We start from the raw sequence: 18,989 nt of genomic DNA on the forward strand, positions 1-18,989 counted from the left end.
TAGTCCACAAACGCCAGACAAAGTGGCTGATTATACTCCTCGGTCTTCTGTATAATCTGCCGTAGCGTATGTATGTGGTCTATGGTACTAAAGCCTTTTCGGAAACCGGCTTGTTCGGGAGGCTGGAAGTCGTCGAGCCTGCGTGCGAGACGATTCGTGATGACTCTCGAAAACAGCTTGTAGACATGGCTCAGAAGTGAGATGGGTCTATAATTTTTCAACAAGGTTTTGTCGCCTTTTTTGAAAAAAAGTATCACCACACTTCTGTGCCATGCCGTAGGCGTTTTTCCCTCAAGTATGACGGAATCGAACAGCCTCTGAAGAGCCTTTAGTACCGGCGTTCCGCCTGCTTTCAGAAGCTCAGCCGTGATTCCATCATCACCCGGTGCCTTGTTGTTTTTCAGCTGTTTGAGAGCCATTCTAATCTCGTACAGGCTGACGTCCGGGATATCTTCGGTGTAGTGTCGGGTCAGTCTAGCTCTTGGGTCTTCGGCTAGATTTGTGACAGGTGTACGTACACTCGTGTATAATTGTCCGTAGAACTTCTCAACCTCTTCCAATAACTCAGGCCCCGACGAGATGTCTCTGCCATCCTCGGTCTTCAGCTTGGTCAGTTGACTTTGGCCAACAGACAGATCCCTAGCGAACACTTTAGAGCCTTTGTTACGCTCAATCGCCTCTTTAATACGATCTGTATTAAATTGGCGTAGATCGCGAGTCAAAGACTTGGAGATCTGTCTGTTAAGACGCCGATACTGAGCAGCATCTTCAGAGGACTGCAGAACCAAGTTTCGTCTCTCTTCCATAAGTTTATTGGTGAGGTCAGAGATCTTTTTGGTTCCTTTTGGACGACGGGTTTTAAAGAACTTAGACCCAGTCGTTTGGACAATTTCCACGAACCTGTCATTGTATTCGTCCACATTTTCGCAGTCTCCTAGGCATTCGAAACGATTTTGCAACTCGAGCTGAAAGCTTTCGGGGTTTTGGAGTTGGATGGGCGCTGGGCGGAGCGTAGACTTCATCAGTCGACGCCTCTCGAGCTTGGGTCTGATATTCAATGTGCCTCTTACCATTCGGTGATCGCTTCCTGTTTTGACCGAGTTGATCACAGAGACATCATTGAATATATGCTTCTTCGTCGACAAGATGAAGTCGATCTCATTTTTTATAGCGCCATTGGGATGCAGCCATGTCCACTTTCGCTGTTTTGGCTTCCTGAAGAAGGAGTTCATCATAAAGAGGCCCTCCCTCTCCATAAAGCCAGCCAGCAGTTGGCCACGTGCGTTCCTCTCTCCATACCCAAATTGCCCCACTTTCAGCTCATTATCGCTTCGTCTACCCAGCTTCGCGTTGAAGTCCCCCATCACAACGGTAAAATGGGACCGGGAGCTATGTATGGCTCTGGAAATATCCTCATACATAGTCTCCACTTCGTCGTCGGGGTGTTCCGTGGTCGGTGCGTATACCTGTATGACCTTCAGCGAATACCGTTTGGTGATTCTGAGTATAAGGTACGCTACCCTCGCCGAAACACTCTCGATCTGGACCACGTTGTTGACAAGGGACTTGTGGACGATAAACCCGACACCACCCTGGGACTGCTGGTCGCCCTCCCGGAAGTAGAGCAGGTTTCCGGATTTCAGGATTATGGTGTCCTCCCCCTCTCTTCGGACTTCGCATAATCCTACGATATCCCACCGCAACCTGCTCAGTTCTTCCTCGAGTTCGGCGAGCCTCACGTCAGTCCGCAGCGTGCGAGTGTTAAATGTTGCCAGGGCCAGAGGTCGTCGGGGTTGGTAGCCTGTCGGTACCCGGTGATTCTTAGCACCCCTCGCCCCACCGTTACCGTGACCGCTACCGTGGCCCGGGATAGTGGGGCCGCCGGGGACTAGGGGCCGTGTTTTTTTGTTCCTCTCCATGGGGGGGATTTGCCTTAATCGCCACGCTTGGCAGGCGGGTTGGCGATCGCAGTTTTTTATAAGGTTTCGCACGCAGACGCTGCTGCCCGTCCGGTGCTGCAGGGATTTTGTCGCCTCTTACGACACGCCTCCTGTTGGCGGTGGGGAAGAGTATTCTTTATGGCCGTCCCCACACGGCACAATTATGTACGTGTATGTCTAATTAAATTATAGTGATAGTAAATAAGAAACTAAATAATATGCTTTCATTGGCTCATTAAAACCGCTAATAACCTACACTTAGTCAAAGAGTTTACGCCCGTAAGTTCCGCAACGCTGCAAAAAAACTTATGAAAGTTTGTATGGGAAAATTGGGAAACGCACGTTATTGACCGCGACATTATCATCATCATCATCATCTCAGCCATAGGACGTCCACTGCTGAACATAGGCCTCCGCCAATGCTTTCCATGTTGATCGATTGGTAGCGGCCTGCGCCCAGCGCTACCCTGCTACTTTTATGATGTCATCGGTCCACCTTGTGGGTGGACGTCCCACGCTGCGTTTTCCGGTACGCGGCCTCCATTCCATTGACCGCGTGATGAGCGTTAAAGATTTTTGTGAAACAAAGTCTGGTAGACAATGCCTCGACAAGTAGATGTAGAATGCAATAAAATAGTTGAATTAAATTATGAACAATTTTACAGGTCCGTCGTACGGCTCTAAAGAAACTTCTTCTCAAAGATCTGATGCAAGAAGACTGTGAACTGAAGAATGTTGGCCTGTCGTACGACCCGCCCGACCCCTGAACCTTTAATTTTCAACTTTAATAATAAAGTTTTGCAATCTACAGCGGATGATTACTCGAGTCCTTGTAAATAATGCAAGGATTGCTAGATACTGTGATAACACTGCCAACAATTTAATTTAACTATAAGATTGACTGGCAAAGTTAAACGTCAAAACCGTTCAGGTCGACAAACTTCAACTAAGTCCAAAAAATAAGCTTCTTTTTCGGTATAAAAGTAGCAAAAATGGAAACAAAACAAAAAGAGCCAAAATAGGCTTAATTCGTGCCAAAAATGCTTCAATTCATCATACGCCGTGACACGGATATGAAAAACAAACATGACGCTGTTTTTAATAATAGAAAGAAAAATGTGAGTTGGATAGAACTAGTATATTTGGCAAATAAAACTTGAACAATATTATTACAATTACCGCAGTATGACAATACAGATTAGCACACATACACATACTTGCGTTATTGATTAGTTTTTTCGTTATCTAAGATAAGTATTTTTCATACAATATTTCACTCGTATTCGTTCGTAGGTTCGGTCATCTAAACCCTGTGACATTTATTTATATTACAGTCTCCTAAACATATTAAAATATTATTGTACATCTGCTACTGCCAATTTGCGAAGAAATTGACGTGTTGGATAGCAATTACTCTCTCATTTTTCTTTCATGCGTGGAATATTCCAGTAGAGCATAATATCAATAAAATGCGATAAGTCAAATTTCTCATTGCGTAGGTAATTAATTTGTACAATAATATAACGAAAGGTCGAGGTCTTGTTTATTAACAGATTCCTGTTTATGTAACATCTTGTTATAATCCAAATTGTTGGGGCTACCAAAAATTACGCGAACACAATTGAGAATGTTACTAGGTATGCAAAATCACTTGAAACCTATGTTACAGTTAAGCTTTTACATTTACAAATACATAAGTTTTTATTTCATTCAAAAATACCCAGTAGTTATGATTTTATAGGCATTCAAAGTTCGCTTAAATATTGAGTCCCGCCGACGGTCACGTGACCCCGTGTGACGTACATTCACAGCGTCCGCTCACTAGAAAACGGATATAAACATACTTAAATAATTTTTTTTTGTAAATACAAACTTATTATACATATTAACACCCAGACCCATCACAGAAATTTAAATTGAACCAAACCCAAACTTGATGCGATTGTGTCGTTTTATTGCGAATTACCTTCCAGCTCCATCATTAGACCCCGATTACTATATAGAATTAAAATACTCATCAATACAAAACGAACGAGCCCAAACTCGATGCATTTAAGTCGTTTTATTATAGAGTTCCTATGGCCACCTTCCAGCTCCATCGTCAGATCAGCTCCATGTCATCATAATATTGCATGGTCATCCAAATCACATGTGTTTGCGAAATTTCAGCTTAATCGGTTGCCTGGAAGTGGGTCTTAATTCAGTTTGCAAGATTCCACCCATACAAATATGAGCCAGTCGTTGTAATATGACGTCACGCGCATAAAATGGCGGGCCGGCCGCCGCCCGCACTTTTAAAATTCAATATCTTGGAAACTAATTAACGTATCGAAATAATTCTTTCACGTGTATTTTTTATTTTTAACAGAGAATACAGAAAGCTAAAAAACAAAATTAGTGAACATTCTTCATTGAAATTCTAGAAATTTTCGCCGCAGCTTTGGCATTTCTTCGAACTTATGGAAGTATTATCATACCTAGAAAAGTTATTTGTTTGATCTTTTTGTTAATAGAATAATCGCTTTAAAAGATAGGATTTGGAAAGGCGAAATTGAATGTTTCCCTGTTGCCACTTATAGGGCAACTAGTGATGCCAACAATTTGATACGTAATCCTCAAAGTATAATCATAATAACTTTCTTGCTACATGTGGTACAAATAAAGTGTCTGTTTAATAATTTTCTGCAGCTTAAATACACTTCAATTTTACGTGAAAAATCATCCCCGTAATGTGTTGGCTAATTTAGATAAATAATTGTTTGCTACCAAATATGTACTCGACCTTTAGATTCTATAGAATCTTGCGATCAAGCAATTAACTGATAAAATTTCTGATTCCTGGAAAATTTGGACATATTTTCCTACGGAAATTAACTCTAAATGATTTCCAAGTATTATAATTATTGTTGTATAGGTTCATTCATTCACCGTGCTTTGAATCCTTCAATACACGTGTTTAGGCTATAAAAACGAAATGTTATTGACTGACTGACTCACTCACTCATCACGGGGTCTCAGAAACTACAAGTGCTAGGAATCTTTTGTATGGGGGTTCCTTTTAGATCGTAGGTGCTCACTGAGAAGATTTTACGAAACTCCATCCTTAAAGTGGTAAAATGGGATCCACGCGTACGAACTCGCGGGCGACTGCTAGTGTTTAATACATGTAAGTAATGAGAAGTAAAGAAGTATAAAGGATTTCCTCTCCTTGATAACTAACAAAACAACTGACGACCTTAGTGAGATAGTCCTATCTCGCATCATATAATTATCTGCCTACATCTACATATACAGCAGTGTTTAGGATAAATGAGGCTTAGGCACTTGTTTCTTTATTCTGCTTAACATTTTGTATACTTTAGTATTTCCAAATATACACGTAACGTCACTATGCTTGTGCGAGTTTAATTATAATGGTTCTGATCGTTATTCCTTTAACCGTACCCGTTTCATCCCAATCTACGGCCGGCGGCTATTGTACATTCGAATGAAGCGTTACACGGCTGGATATCAATTAATTATTAAAACAAAGTCAATTTCGTAATTCAATGAACAAGGTCTCTTTCTCTCTCTACCATTAACAAGATAAGAGAGTCCGCTGCATATTGTCAGTTTGAAGTACCTTTTTGATAGTAGGTACAAACCAAGTTTTGTTGAAAATCAGTATTCTGTTAGATATTTTGTGAAACTAGGGTGACTAACTCTAAAATCTTTCCCTGCCTTAAGGTTTTAGATCATTATTACTTGAGTAATGTTGATCAAAATCAATATAATGCCACATAAGTTAGGCAAATGGGCTGGTTGACTAAATGAAAATAATGATGGTATCCGTCTATTTCGAAATTGTAACTCCAATACAACTTGCAACAAAAAAGGCAAGGTTTTATAACTGCACGTTAATAAAATTTGTCCATCCATTAAAAAGTTTGTCGGTAAATAATTATTTCGGCGAATAGTGCGAAATAAAATTGGAGACTCATATTTTCAGCGGGTGCCTCTAGGCCATTTGGTTAATTCATTGGAATAAAATCTAATCCGAACTTTTAAATACTGAGATACATATACGTACTTTTTATTTTTTAAAATATGCAGTTACACCATTTTCAAAAGAGCAGGCGTGTATCGATTAGGTACTTAGAGTAATTCCATGAACAAAATGTGCAAGTAAATTGACGGTTATTTTATAGTTGTTATTGTATGATATGATCGATGACGTCCTTTGCGAATTTTGCGGCACTCTTTCAGTCGTAATCGACCGAATGAGTTGCTGATTTATCAAAAACTTATGCCCGTTTTCACCATCAATCCCTAATTTTTAAGTGACCCCTATGAAAACAAAATTCGTGTTATGTGTCACTTAAAAATTAGGGATTGGTTTCTCATTTCAACACAGCAGGACCAGTATACTTAATTCTTTGTCTGAAAACGAATCGTGCGAAAACCAGAACCAGCTAAAACAAAATAAATAATCCTGACACGATTTTGTGCCAATTAAAGGCGTAAACGATACATCGCATGTCTCAATCCATCTAGAGGCTAAGCTCAAGGAAGGCCACAATTAAACTAAATAGATAAGAATTGGGCATACAGAATTCCCCAAAATAGTGTCAAAGTTCATTGTAACTGTGAAGTTTAGTAGCAGAAAGATTCTGGGGTGGGAACTTGTGTAAATATGTACTCTACAGTACATATTTACACAAGTACCAAACTTTATTTTGTGCTATGATCATTTTTGGACCAGAGAAAGATATACAGGACTTAAGAATTACTATTGATACACAATTTTGGGAATTAGTATGAAAATTATGTCTGCTATGTAGTCCAATGATAAGGTTCTATCTAACTAAACGAAGTTACTATCTTGGCACATAATTTTGAAATGAACGAAAAACCGATTTTGCCTAACAGAACATCGATTGAGGTCATACATTTTCATTAGGGGACATGATCCTTCGTTTTTAAACGGACATGTTATAAAGGAGAAATTCAGTATAAATGTAGGGCAAACATGAACGGCTGGGATTATTTGAAATGTTGGCTCTACAAAAGCCTCCTTTTCTCCTTTGCAAAAAGCGTTCGTTAGTTTTGGATGAAATGTTTCCACAATAATTGAATTATTTACAAAGCACGTGGATACCTTTTTTTTTTTATCATCCGTAAGGACAAAAGCTAGAGACAGCCTTTGAAGAAGGTAGGTATTTTTTTTTCATTTCTGCGCCCTGAAGCCTATCACGTGACGTAATTACAAAGTATTGGAGTAAAACTCGGAAGAAATGTGACACAGGCAGCATTAATATTTGAATGTAAAATGTCTTTGTACATTTTTCGACACGATTCCAGTTTCAGGTGAGCATTACCAGCATTACCCATGTCTGAATGTTTCCGTACCTCCGATGAAATAGTGCAGCTTGAAAAGTTAAAATGACATTGGGAACTTTTTGCCCCACTTTTCGAAAAGTAGCGGACACAAACGAAACCTATCACAGATGATACATACTAATATCCAATGAATTTCCGCGCATTTTTTTTTCTCTCTTATATGGGAATATTGAGAAAATGAATAAATAAATAAATAAATCTTTGGACAATTTCACACAGCGCCAGCTAGCCCCAAAGTAAGCAACTTAATGCTTGTGTTATGGGTGCTAAGCTTAACGGATATCCTACTTATATACTTTTTTTTTTTTTTTTTTAAATACATAAATATTATACATAGTCACACCCAGACCCGTCACAGAAATTAAAATTCATCATTTCAATTTCTGCCCGGCCGGGAATCGAACCCGGGACCTCTCGGCATAGTAGTCCGTTCTGAACCACTACACCAAACGGCCGACGAAGAAGTGAAGTTTTAATATTTTATTTTATTTTACATTTAGGTAACATTTTTGACGACCTCGGTGGCGGAGAGGCGCACACACCGGTTTTCAAGGTGTGCCGGGCCAATCCTGAGGTCCCGGGTTCGATTCCCGGCCGGGACAATATAGAAAACGATCTTTTCACATTGTCTCTGGTTTGGGTGTGTTGTGGTTCGTCGTTCCCGATTTCCATAACACAAATGCCTTAGCTACTTATTTTGGGTTGGAGTAATATATGAGATGTTGTCTAATATTAATTTAAGTATTTATAATATTTTATTTATTTATATTATTTTATTTACTTTTATTGGTTACTCTGCAATGCCAAACAACATAACATATAAAAATATCAAATCATTTTAGACAAATATATTTTATTTACGCGAAGCCGTGTGGTGACGGCAGAGTAGAATACATTTGTCACCAACCCCTACTCTTCCCGCGGGTGTCGTAAGAGGCGACTTAGGGACTACACATCAAACAGAGAATGGGCAGCAGCGCTCTCTGAAAAACATCAATCTTTTAAACTGCGATCTCCAACCCGCCTGCCTAGCGTGGAGATTATGGCAAAACCCTCCACTATAGTGGAGGAGGCTCATAGTCCAGCAGTGGACTGTAAAGGGCTGTTGATGATTTTATTTACATAGCGCTTTAAAATAAAAGCAAGTAGGTATAAAGCTTTGAAATAAAATACGTTTCATCTTTGTCCGCCGTGGGGCATTTTCTCATATTAAAGTTCCCAATGTCCTTTACAGGATAAAAAATGTGTTCAACTAAATTTTTTGGTTGAATTTGTATTTGCAAGGTTAAAGTTCGTAAAAAATTTTTCAATGCGTGGTTGGCTGAAAAACGATCAAAAGTGTCACGAATTAGATAGATATAAATCTCAGTCATTACATTTAATAACAGATAATAGTTCTACCCAGAAAGCTATTTTTTTTTAAGTTGTGTTTTTACCACCCGCACAGTGTGTTATGGGACTGTATAAACGGACATTCTCATTGATTTGATGAAACGTATAGAGCTCAGTTATACAAACATAATAGTAAAACTCCCGTTTGAAAATTCCACGTAGTTTTCGCGTTATAAAAATTCAAAGTTACCTATTTTTTTACTTCAAAATTATGCAAAAATATTCTCACTCGTTAACTAATAACATTTAATTCAGAATTGTTACAATACTTCATAGAGCTCTTAAAACTACACGTAATAAGCGTATTAAGTGTTTCTTAAACGCATTCAGTTAATTAGGAAAAATGATTTTAGTGATTTTTGTTTTTATTTTTTTTCTCAATTATACCTTAATATATGCAAACATTTTGAATTGCAAGATATAGTCTGATATTTAATCTTATTGTATTAATAAAATCAGCTTTAAACTCCGTGATATATTTAAGAAAAAACATAAAACGTCTTAATAAAATTTTTACGAGTCTAGGGTCGACAATTTTGGAAGGAATAATTCATGTCTAAAAAGTTTCAAATCCCGCCTGTTATGTGCATAGTGTTGAAGGTTCTAAAAAGTCACATTCACATTGTTTTTAACCGACTTCAAAAAAAGGAGGAGGTTCTCAAGTCGAGTTATTTTTCTTTTTTAACACTCTTATATTAACTTAAGTTGTATGTAAGTAACTAACTAAAAAAGTATGTAAACTAATCTAGGAAGTCGAAATTTATCCTACCTTTAATAATTTTCTCATCGATTTGAAACCTATGTAAATCGAATGTCAATACAATAATTTGGTACAATCGAGCTGATGATATTTAAACATCCAAAAGAAATATTGCTATTAAAAAGTGATGGGAAATTTACAATTCTATATTGCGCATATTTTCAATTTGATTTTCCTCAAATATATCACGGAATTTAAAGTTGATTTTTTTTATGCAATTAGACTAAATATCAGACTATATCTTGCACTTAAAAATGTTTGCATATATTAAGATATAATTGAGAAAAAAAATAAAAACAAAAATCACTAAAATCATTTTTCCTAATTAACTGAATGCGTTTACGAAGCACTTAATACGCTTATTACGTGTAGTTTTAAGATCTCTATGAAGTATTGTAACAATTCTGAATTAAATGTTATTAGTTAACGAGTGAGAATATTTTTGCATAATTTTGAAGTAAAAAAATAGGTAACTTTGAATTTTTATACCGCGAAAACTACGTGGAATTTTCAAACGGGAGTTTTACTATCATGTTTGTATAACTGAGCTCTATACGTTTCATCAAATCAATGAGAATGTCCGTTTATACAGTCCCATAACACACTGTGACCCGTGATGAAGAAGTGGGATAAAGGAAAAATATAAAAAAAATAAAGGAAAAATATCAACATACCGTACAGGAGCGATAGTTGTGAGGAAGTTTATTTGACATTATAGGTTAATTGACATTGAAATAATTGGTTTTTCTTGCTAATTCTCAACACTTGTTGGATCAAAACATAGATACATTGGCCCAATTTTAGGTAAACGTTCAAAGAAACATGTTACATAATGTAATACGCAATCTGCCGTACGGAACCCTCGTCAAACCGGAGACAAATTCCCAACCATTTGCGTACATTAACGTTCGAGCAGTTCCGTACTTCCGTGGATGCGCCGTTATTAAATGGCCTGTCCCGTGATTTGACAAAGAATAATGTGCACAGTATGTGTTACTTGTGCTGTTTGCTGTGGTTTAAATACCCACGGGCGAACAATACTGGATCAAGATTTAAATTTAAATAAATTGTGTTGCGTTCGTCACTGAAGAACAAGATATATGATCGAGCCAGTTGTGTGCTGTGGTTTTATACCCACACGGGTAAACAAAGCTCAAAACAGGATTTAAATTCGTCAGGATTTAAATTCTTAACGAATTTAAATCGGATTGGTTTAATTTCATTTTAAACTAATCACATTCTTTTAAGAATGTAGAGCTATACATACGGCCATTTTCGTAAGAAAGATATCACATAGTATCTAATAATCTAAAATAGTAGAGTCGAATGATGAGTCGCAATATTGTTTGTACTAGGTGAGTGTGTATAACAGCGTCAAGCAAACATAACTGTGATGATTCTCGGACTTATGCTCGTCAAAGGCCATCTCACGATCACTTGTGTTCTATATGAATGTCCAGTCTGGTAGTTTGCAACGGTGTAGCCACCCGGAAAATTCACCCTTGGGTGAAAACATCGAAGCGTATCGCGTATCTAAATCTAGAATTCTAGAGTCATCGTGAAGATAAGGTAGATGATGATAAAAATTACCTACCAAATAACTTAGTTATAATTGGCGTACCTACTTGACAAACTATTTTTATTATAATAATATTATAACTAACTATTTATTCAAGACAATAAATTAATAAAACATTGTGCGGCTGTTATGTTACGCTTCGTTTCACAAAACAAAATAACAATCTGATACAAATTTCATTTATTTACGTTGGCTACGGTGATTTCTCAGGATTACGTTTCCGCGTTCTCCTTAAAGAGGATTTTCTCGTCGCCACACTGTATTGGTCCAAATTCCACTAGAGCAGATAAAGGAAACCGTTTTATCACGTATTACCTCTATCACCTATTTTTGTACAGGGGACGTAATAATACAGCATCTGGCTAGAACTTTCCTTTATAAAGAAAGATACATAAGGCTGTAGCGTGTTGAATTGCATTGTAAGCTCTGTTTTGTGTCCTTACGCCCGGTTCACACGTCTCCGTTTTACTGTGCGTTTTATCGTGTGCGTTTTTTGTATGTATTACCACAGAATAATAATAAGTACTACGTACAGAAGTTTTACTTCGCGAAAGTATTTAAAAAAATGTATGCTCAATGTAATTAACAATATGGTGTAATTTAGCCTGTCTCAAGAGTCAAGCACCATTTTGTTGACAAACGTCAGTGATCGGCACTGCGCCGAAGCTATAGGGCTGACTTCGGTAAAATGATGTGACGTGAGGTGCCAAACTGCGGAAAATGGCGGAGGAAACACATGATTTAGAATGAATTATCATGAATAATATTAACTACTTATTTACCTCTCAGTGTCTTGAGGCAACTTAAAAAAGTACGTTCTGTGTTTTTATTATTATTTAGGCAGTTAAATACTGCACAGTATTTAGTACACCATTTTCTTTATTTTCTTCCATCATACACAAGAATACGCGTGCGTGACTCAATGTTCGCTCGTATGTGAGGCCTTGTCGATTAGTATCCTGTAGGTGGGCCATCGTGCGTGTTTTGTTTTCGATGTAAACTCGCGGAGATGAACAGGCCTGGTATTACTGTATACAGAATACTGTGTCATGTGTGAAGTCGCTCATACAACTACATACGCCATCGACGAAAAAAAAACGTACATGATAAAACGGAACAGTAAAACGGAGACATGTGTGAACCGGGCGTTAGTTGGATTTATTGATTCTTATTAGAAACACTAATAATCTGCCAGTGCATTTTTTGACGAGGAGCTCTTGGTTTGCATTTCACCTGATGGAAAGAGATAATATAAGCAGGCCGATGGTGGAAGTGAGCTTCACTCAGAAGCATTAATAAAATAATTAATTTTATTTCAAACAATTATCTACGTAAAATGTTATTTACACACGTTTCATGTTAACCTTAATCAAACAAGGCTTACTTAGGGTAAGGCCTTGGCTGTGTAGCTTAGGCCTAAGGCTTTATTGAGATCTGGATTTATTGCGCCTTTCTTTATCGGCGGACAGATGGGCAGTAATCGCAGTGGGCGTGACAAATGGGCTTGTCTTTGAACGCAAAGCAAAGAGACCTGGCCATAAAAATTACTGTTACGAATATAGTAAGTTAAACTTTTGCTTAGTCCAATACTACCTTGTAAATATTGATTTTGACAACCACCCTTTTGCAAAAGGTTTTGCAAAAGCATTTAATATGGCTGGTGTTGAAGAATTATGAATGCATCTACTTCTTGCCTATTTGAGACTGCATGTTTAGAGTGACAACGAACTGCATCAGATCCGATTCAGAGCATTATTAGTATTGAGTGGTTGCATAATAATGAGTTTCGTTTCACGGTAGTTCCAACCGAGTATTATAATGATTTGGCTTAAACTTTCAGGAATTCATGACGCAGCCTGGATTGATAGGCGGACATCGAAAATTCATTATAAGTTCCCTGCTTTTTGTGGACAAAGGGTTTGCTCTTTGAAGTTTGGGCATTTTGACTCATGATTGACGAGCATTATTTAGTTTATAAGTAGGATTATTATCGTCACATTATACACATATTTATGTTATGAAATTGTATAAATACTTACACTAACAGCTTACATTATCCGTGGTCGAACTGCTTGCTGCTTTGTTTCAATAATCTCAATTTTATTTACATATGTTATAGAATCGTCTCCACTGTATTTCACTAATCCTAAGACTGAAAACACGTTGTTTTTTTGCTTATTCAGCCTTATTACTGGACCTACTACAGATTGTGTAGTTTTATTTTGTGTGTGGTGATTAACTCAGGTTTTCTTATTTTATGTTCCTGGTATCCTTAACGCCGCTGGGCATTCGTGTACATACCTACTTATAAAAATTTTTTTGCAGATTTTTTTGTGTTTAATTGCCAAACTTCAGTAGGTACAGTGTTCAGAAAAGGGTAAAAAAATGTGGGTCAATGAAGTAAGTCGTTAAAATAATTCTTGCATTTATTTCCAAAAACATTTATGTAGCATAACATTTATTTGTCCCGTTACTTAAAACCGTTGTACGAACAAAAGTACAGTCGCGGAATGAAAAGGTTCGTCACCTTAGTGTCGGTTTTCGCTTGCACTAGGTACTGTAAGAGTCAAACCTGCCAACATAACAGTGCAAGAAACAGTGCTGCTAACATTTAAATAAATATGACGTTTGCTAACGAATAAGGTTTTGCTTGTTTATTTTTCTATCCCATCATCAGTGCAATGCAATGATGACATTGACCAATTGACAATAGTTTTTTTATTTTATAAGAAATAATAATGGCAGGTTGAACCAACAAGAAGGTTTTAGTTTAGCAATCATAATAATAATCTTGACAAGATAAATCGTCAAACAACTTTGATCTGAATAATTTTGAACTTTACTGACGAACAGTTAAAGATTATTTTCTATAACTCGAGATTATTCTGTAACATAGTTTCAAAAGGTAATATGTGCTCGCGATTCGTTGAAGGAATCAATTTGAAAACTGACGAACCTTTTCATTCCGTGACTGTACATCAAGCTACCTAACTTAATTTCTGATCAGGAAACGACTAAGATACAAATAAAATAAAAGATTTTACATTTCAAATATTCAGTTACATTTTCTTAATAACGTTATGCAATAATACGAGAAAAGAGAACTTCTTAACAATCCGAAAAGAAGAAAATTCATATTCATAGCTCGTATCTACATTATACAACGTTTCTAAGTAAACTGGGTCAGCTTAAACCATTAATTAACAAATTCATACACAAACAAAATAGCTTAGAGACAATAAATGTAGATCGAATACTTTTCACACCAAAATATTATTCTTACAGAGTAAAAAAACGATTGGTAGAGATGACAGAATATCAAGTTTAACACTGTGGAATCTTATGTAATTGAAACAGAGGCGGTTTTGCAAAAACAATGTCGGTTTGGTATTACGTTGTTGTCGGTACAAACAGGTAAACAAAAAAACAAATGAAGTGAATCCTGACGTCGCGATCCGTAATTGAAATTCACTGTTCGCTTTTTACGTTTTCCAATTTTTTCTTTGCCATACTTTTTTTAATCTATCATTTTCTGATGTCAATCATAACGCATTGTTTGCGAGACACACGTTCGTGGAATTGTGCGCTTCGATTATTGTATGAAACATTGCCATTTCTCAGAAAAAAAAGTTGGAGACTGACTAAGTGCCATTTTGTTGGATGACTTTCTATCGGCCTATTAATCCATGGGTGATCAAAGGACACCAAATTGTCGCTTGGAGTCCACTTTGATCACCTGGGTGATCAAAGCCAGGTGATCAAAGTGGAATAGACCTTTCTATCATCTTATAAAAAGTGTCATAATCCCGTTACAGTACTCTCTTGAAAATGTGTGTAAAATGCTAAAATTTTGTATTTAATAACTTATACCACGAAAATTCCTCGTAAAGCCATCCATCTCACTCTGATAGCAATCCGAATCTAACGTGTTCCATTAAAGGGGTGATTAAGCTGGCTCATTTGTCTATCGCAATGGCCGCTCTGCAGGGCTACCCCGAAACGCTGTTTACGTAGTTTTAGGTCTATCTGTCACCGTCGCACATGCTGGCATCTCGATTTGCGTGAGAAGGGTGGCAACATTCGAAACTTCGTAGGTATAACGTTTTTCGGAGTAACCCCGCTGCGTCGGTTTTCGCCCTAATGGCAGACGGCGCGGCGTGAAGGCATGGTCGCATTAATTCGTTTATAAAGCCATCTGCACGTTGCGAATGCTCTATACTAAATCCCGATTTTGCGAAGCTAAAATTATGGAAGTGTAATTATTACGTTACTAATTTCCAAAATATCTGGGGTAGAGCGGAGTAGGTATGGGGTTGGATCCTAATATAAATTTAAACAAAAGTATACGTAACTCCATTACATAGCTCGTAATTATTATTATAGAGCCAATACTGGTTAAAATAATAGCATCATTCGATGTATCGAAAAACTTAAAGAATAGGACCCAGAGATTTAAATCAGGCTCTACCATCTTCCAATCAACACCATTCAATAGTTTTGCTTTTAGACGCCAAATAAATACTACGCCAGTGTAAATTGGCCCTAGGCCTTTTAAGCTGCGTAATGAAGAACGAATTAGTCACTATCAGCTGAAACTAGCGCGGGTAGTGTTAACACGCCGTCTTTAAGCCAAATACAGCCATTTGCAAAATTATGTGTGAAGCTCTGTGTCAAAGGGCCTGTCTAACTAGTTGAAATTCAGATAGCTGAGTGGTAAAGTTTGTTTTGTTACCATTAATTTTACAAATCAAAATGTGCTAGTAAGAGATGAGGTGTTATAATGAATAAATGATTAAGAATAGGTTCAAAATGGCATCCGGGCAAGTATCTTAACTCATTTTACAGGATTGCGAAAAACATTTCAATGTTTATTGTCAAAACATTATCGAAAATTCACACGAATAAAAATGTATTCATACAAGACATTGATAAGACATAAATTATTAAATCTACGGTGAAAACACCCTCATAATGTATACGAAACTTTATCAAACATTACAAAGCAACCTCTTCAAGTTCCATTTGTATACCTAACTATCAATCGTTCGTCACAAAGCACCTTCCATGTAAATGTTTTCAACCACAATATATAAAGTTTCACTTTTTAGTTTTCACTATATTAAAAAATATTCTCTTTTAATAGAGGCAGGCGATAAGAGCACAGGTACTATGGGTAATTGAACGCGGCTCGGGTTTCACTGGATACCTATTTAGTTAAAACTTAATTGCACATAATATCAGGGCACAAAAGGTCTACAATATTATCAGTAACATCTTTACATACAAGGCTATTTACAACATAATGGCATAGAAGTTACCGACCTACAAAGAAGGGACTATTCCCATTTCTCGTTCCTTTCGCTGCAACCCCTGTGTAGCTAGAATCGACATCTTGACCGCCAATAAAACCCAATCAATTAAAGTCAAGTTTTTCCCAGGGGAAAGTTACATAGAAGGTGTGCTCTTTTCGTTTGCTTCACCACAAAAAGTCCAGAATCAAACGGTAACGCGAGGATAAACGCGAGTCTATAATTGCGCAGGCGCCGGTAGCTTGTCCCGGTAATACTCGTGCAGCACCCGGCAAAATCCACATGCTCTTTTCGTCCGCCTCACCACAGAAAGTCCACGATCAGACGCCAACCCTAGCCGCCTGTATCACTTCGTAGCTATAGTCTCGCGTTCGCTATATCTGCGAGGGCGCCGGCAGTTTTTCCCGGTAATACTCGTGCAGCACCCGGCAAAATTCACATGCTCTTTTCGTCCACCTCACCACAAAAGTCCACAATCAGACGCTAACCCTAGCCGCCTGTATCAATTTGTAGCGATACCCGCGCGCTCACTTTAACTGCGCGGGCGCCGGTAGCTTGTCCCGGTAACACTCGTGCAGCACCCGGCAAAATCCACATGCTCTTTTCGTCCGCCTCACCACAAAATAGTCCACAATCAGACGCTAACCCTAGCCGCCTGTATCACTTCGTAGCGGTACCCGCCCGCCCGCTATATCTGCGCGGGCGCCGGTAGCTTGTCCCGGTAATACTCGTGCAGCACCCGGCAAAATTCACATGCTCTTTTCGTCCACCTCACCACAAAAGTCCACAATCAGACGCTAACCCTAGCCGCCTGTATCACTTCGTAGCGATACCCTCCCGCCCGCTATATCTGCGCGGGCGCCGGCAGCTTGTCCCGGTAATACTCGTGCAGCACCCGGCAGCGCTCGTGTTGCGCGCAGAGCAGCCGCGGCGGCGGGTATCAGGCCGGCGCCCGGATGGGACGCGGGACGTCCCGCTCCGGGACGGTCGTTAGAGAGGTCTCGGCGAAACGCACGCCAAGCCGGGTTCGGACTCGGCCGTTCTGAAAACAGATTGTTATGATGTAAAGCCTGGTCCGTGAGGACGTAGAATCCCGTCCAATGACCCCAAGCTGCCCATCCTTGTCGCTCGCACGTAATTATGTTGCTGTCGCGCTCGCACACTCACTGCGGGCGCGCGTCGCACAGTCGCGACAGCAATATAATTACGCGCGAGCGATAAGGATGGGTAGCTTGGGGTCATTGGACGGGATTCTACGTGCTCACGGACCAGGCTTTAGTGCCTGCAAATTCTAATCATCAGGTTATTAACCTTTATTCCCATCTACCCCCTTCGGGCACTGCTACTCTACCCTGTCACAAGGTCTACCTTCCTTAATTTTACCAGAAGCTAATGGAGGGTTTGGCCTACGTCTTACGCTAAATAAATAAATTCTGATTTTATTTTCAAAGGACAAATGCTTGTGTCACGTATCAGTTTGGCTAGAGATTTTGTCCCATGACTTCAAGATTCTATTCATAATAACCAGCTTTCAAAAGTTTAAAATCCCGCTTTGATAAAAGTAAGTAGTGAATTCATCGTAGAGTCACATAAGCTCTGCTTAGTCAGGGACTAGATAATTACAGACATACTGAGCACATGCGACCATCGGTTTTGTGTGAAACGAGTGCCTTTTGGAAGGCAGATGATCTCATTAGTGTTCACTTGAGTAGGTATTATGGGCGTTCGCAGCGACAAGTAATGTCGTATAGTGATAAGGGATTTATTTTAAGGTTATGACCCCAAGACCCATTATAACAGGTCCGTTGTGATGTTCTTTAGGTACGCTATAGGTACAAACGTCATAGTTTATCTGACAGATAACTTCCTAATAGTCTATATCTGGCATTTTATCTGCAAAAGAGAAAGTTCTGTTTTATGACTCACTAGCTTTCCGCCCGCGGCTTCGCCCACGTGGAATTTTGTCTGTCACAGAAAAACTTTATCGCGCGCGTCCCTGTTTCAAAAACCGGGATAAAAACTATCCTATGTCCTTTCCCGGGACTCTCTATGCCTTTCATCAAAATCGCTTCAGTGGTTTAGGCGTGAAAGCAAGACATATAGACAGACAGACAGACAGACAGGCAGAATTACTTTCGCATTTATAATATTAGTAGGTATAGATTTCAGAGGGTTTTCGATTCATATCTAGAGCACCACGCCTAGTGTAAACTTTGTGTTTTTTAATAAGGGCTTGAAGCAACATGATTATTTAAAAAATACAGATGATTCAATACACGCTTTATGTTCCAGTCTCTGCTTGATTGTTATACCCATAAGATAGAAAAACCGTAAAGGACAATCGGATAGTTCTCTATGTTCCAGTAACAGCCCGTAACGTACGGGCGAAGCTTCAATTATTTGTGTAGGTCCCAGCCATTTCCCTTGATGTGTCTAGTGTGTAAAGAGGACGCCCATAAATAAGGGTATCCTGCAAACAATGTCCAACCTAGTCTGCCTCGCACTAAAACCACGGGTATAATGGGAACATGTCAAAAGTTGATCCCTTCCGTGGATCCTTTCTTATCACAAAAATGTTACACGCACCCCATTCGGAACACTAGAGTAGTGTGAGTTGTGGATGGACTTCG

General features: G+C 38.6%; 2 protein-coding genes across 3 annotated transcripts in view; one reads left to right on the plus strand and one right to left on the minus strand.

Moving 5' to 3' along the window:
- LOC135079223 (uncharacterized) overlaps window positions 1-18,989 on the plus strand; it is a 369,397-nt gene that overhangs the window by 22,054 nt on the left and 328,354 nt on the right. Inside the window, exon 3 of one of the 2 annotated variants that reach the window (XM_063973814.1) lies at window positions 2,606-2,748. The exons of the other annotated variant lie outside the window; for it this stretch is intronic. Within the exon in view, the coding sequence (XP_063829884.1) occupies window positions 2,606-2,707 (102 nt within the window). The 3' untranslated portion in view covers window positions 2,708-2,748. Of the gene's footprint in view, window positions 1-2,605; window positions 2,749-18,989 lie in introns of those variants that run through there. 2 annotated transcript variants of the gene reach the window in all.
- The window catches only part of LOC135079220 (adipokinetic hormone/corazonin-related peptide receptor variant I-like), a 196,105-nt gene continuing 194,415 nt past the window's right edge, over window positions 17,300-18,989 (minus strand). The window contains exon 9 of the mRNA XM_063973808.1: window positions 17,300-17,401. Within this exon, the coding sequence (XP_063829878.1) occupies window positions 17,300-17,401 (102 nt within the window). The remainder of the gene's footprint in view (window positions 17,402-18,989) is intronic.

This window comes from Ostrinia nubilalis, chromosome 16, assembly GCF_963855985.1.
Source record: "Ostrinia nubilalis chromosome 16, ilOstNubi1.1, whole genome shotgun sequence".
In the NCBI taxonomy this organism is placed as follows: Eukaryota; Metazoa; Arthropoda; class Insecta; order Lepidoptera; family Crambidae; genus Ostrinia; species Ostrinia nubilalis.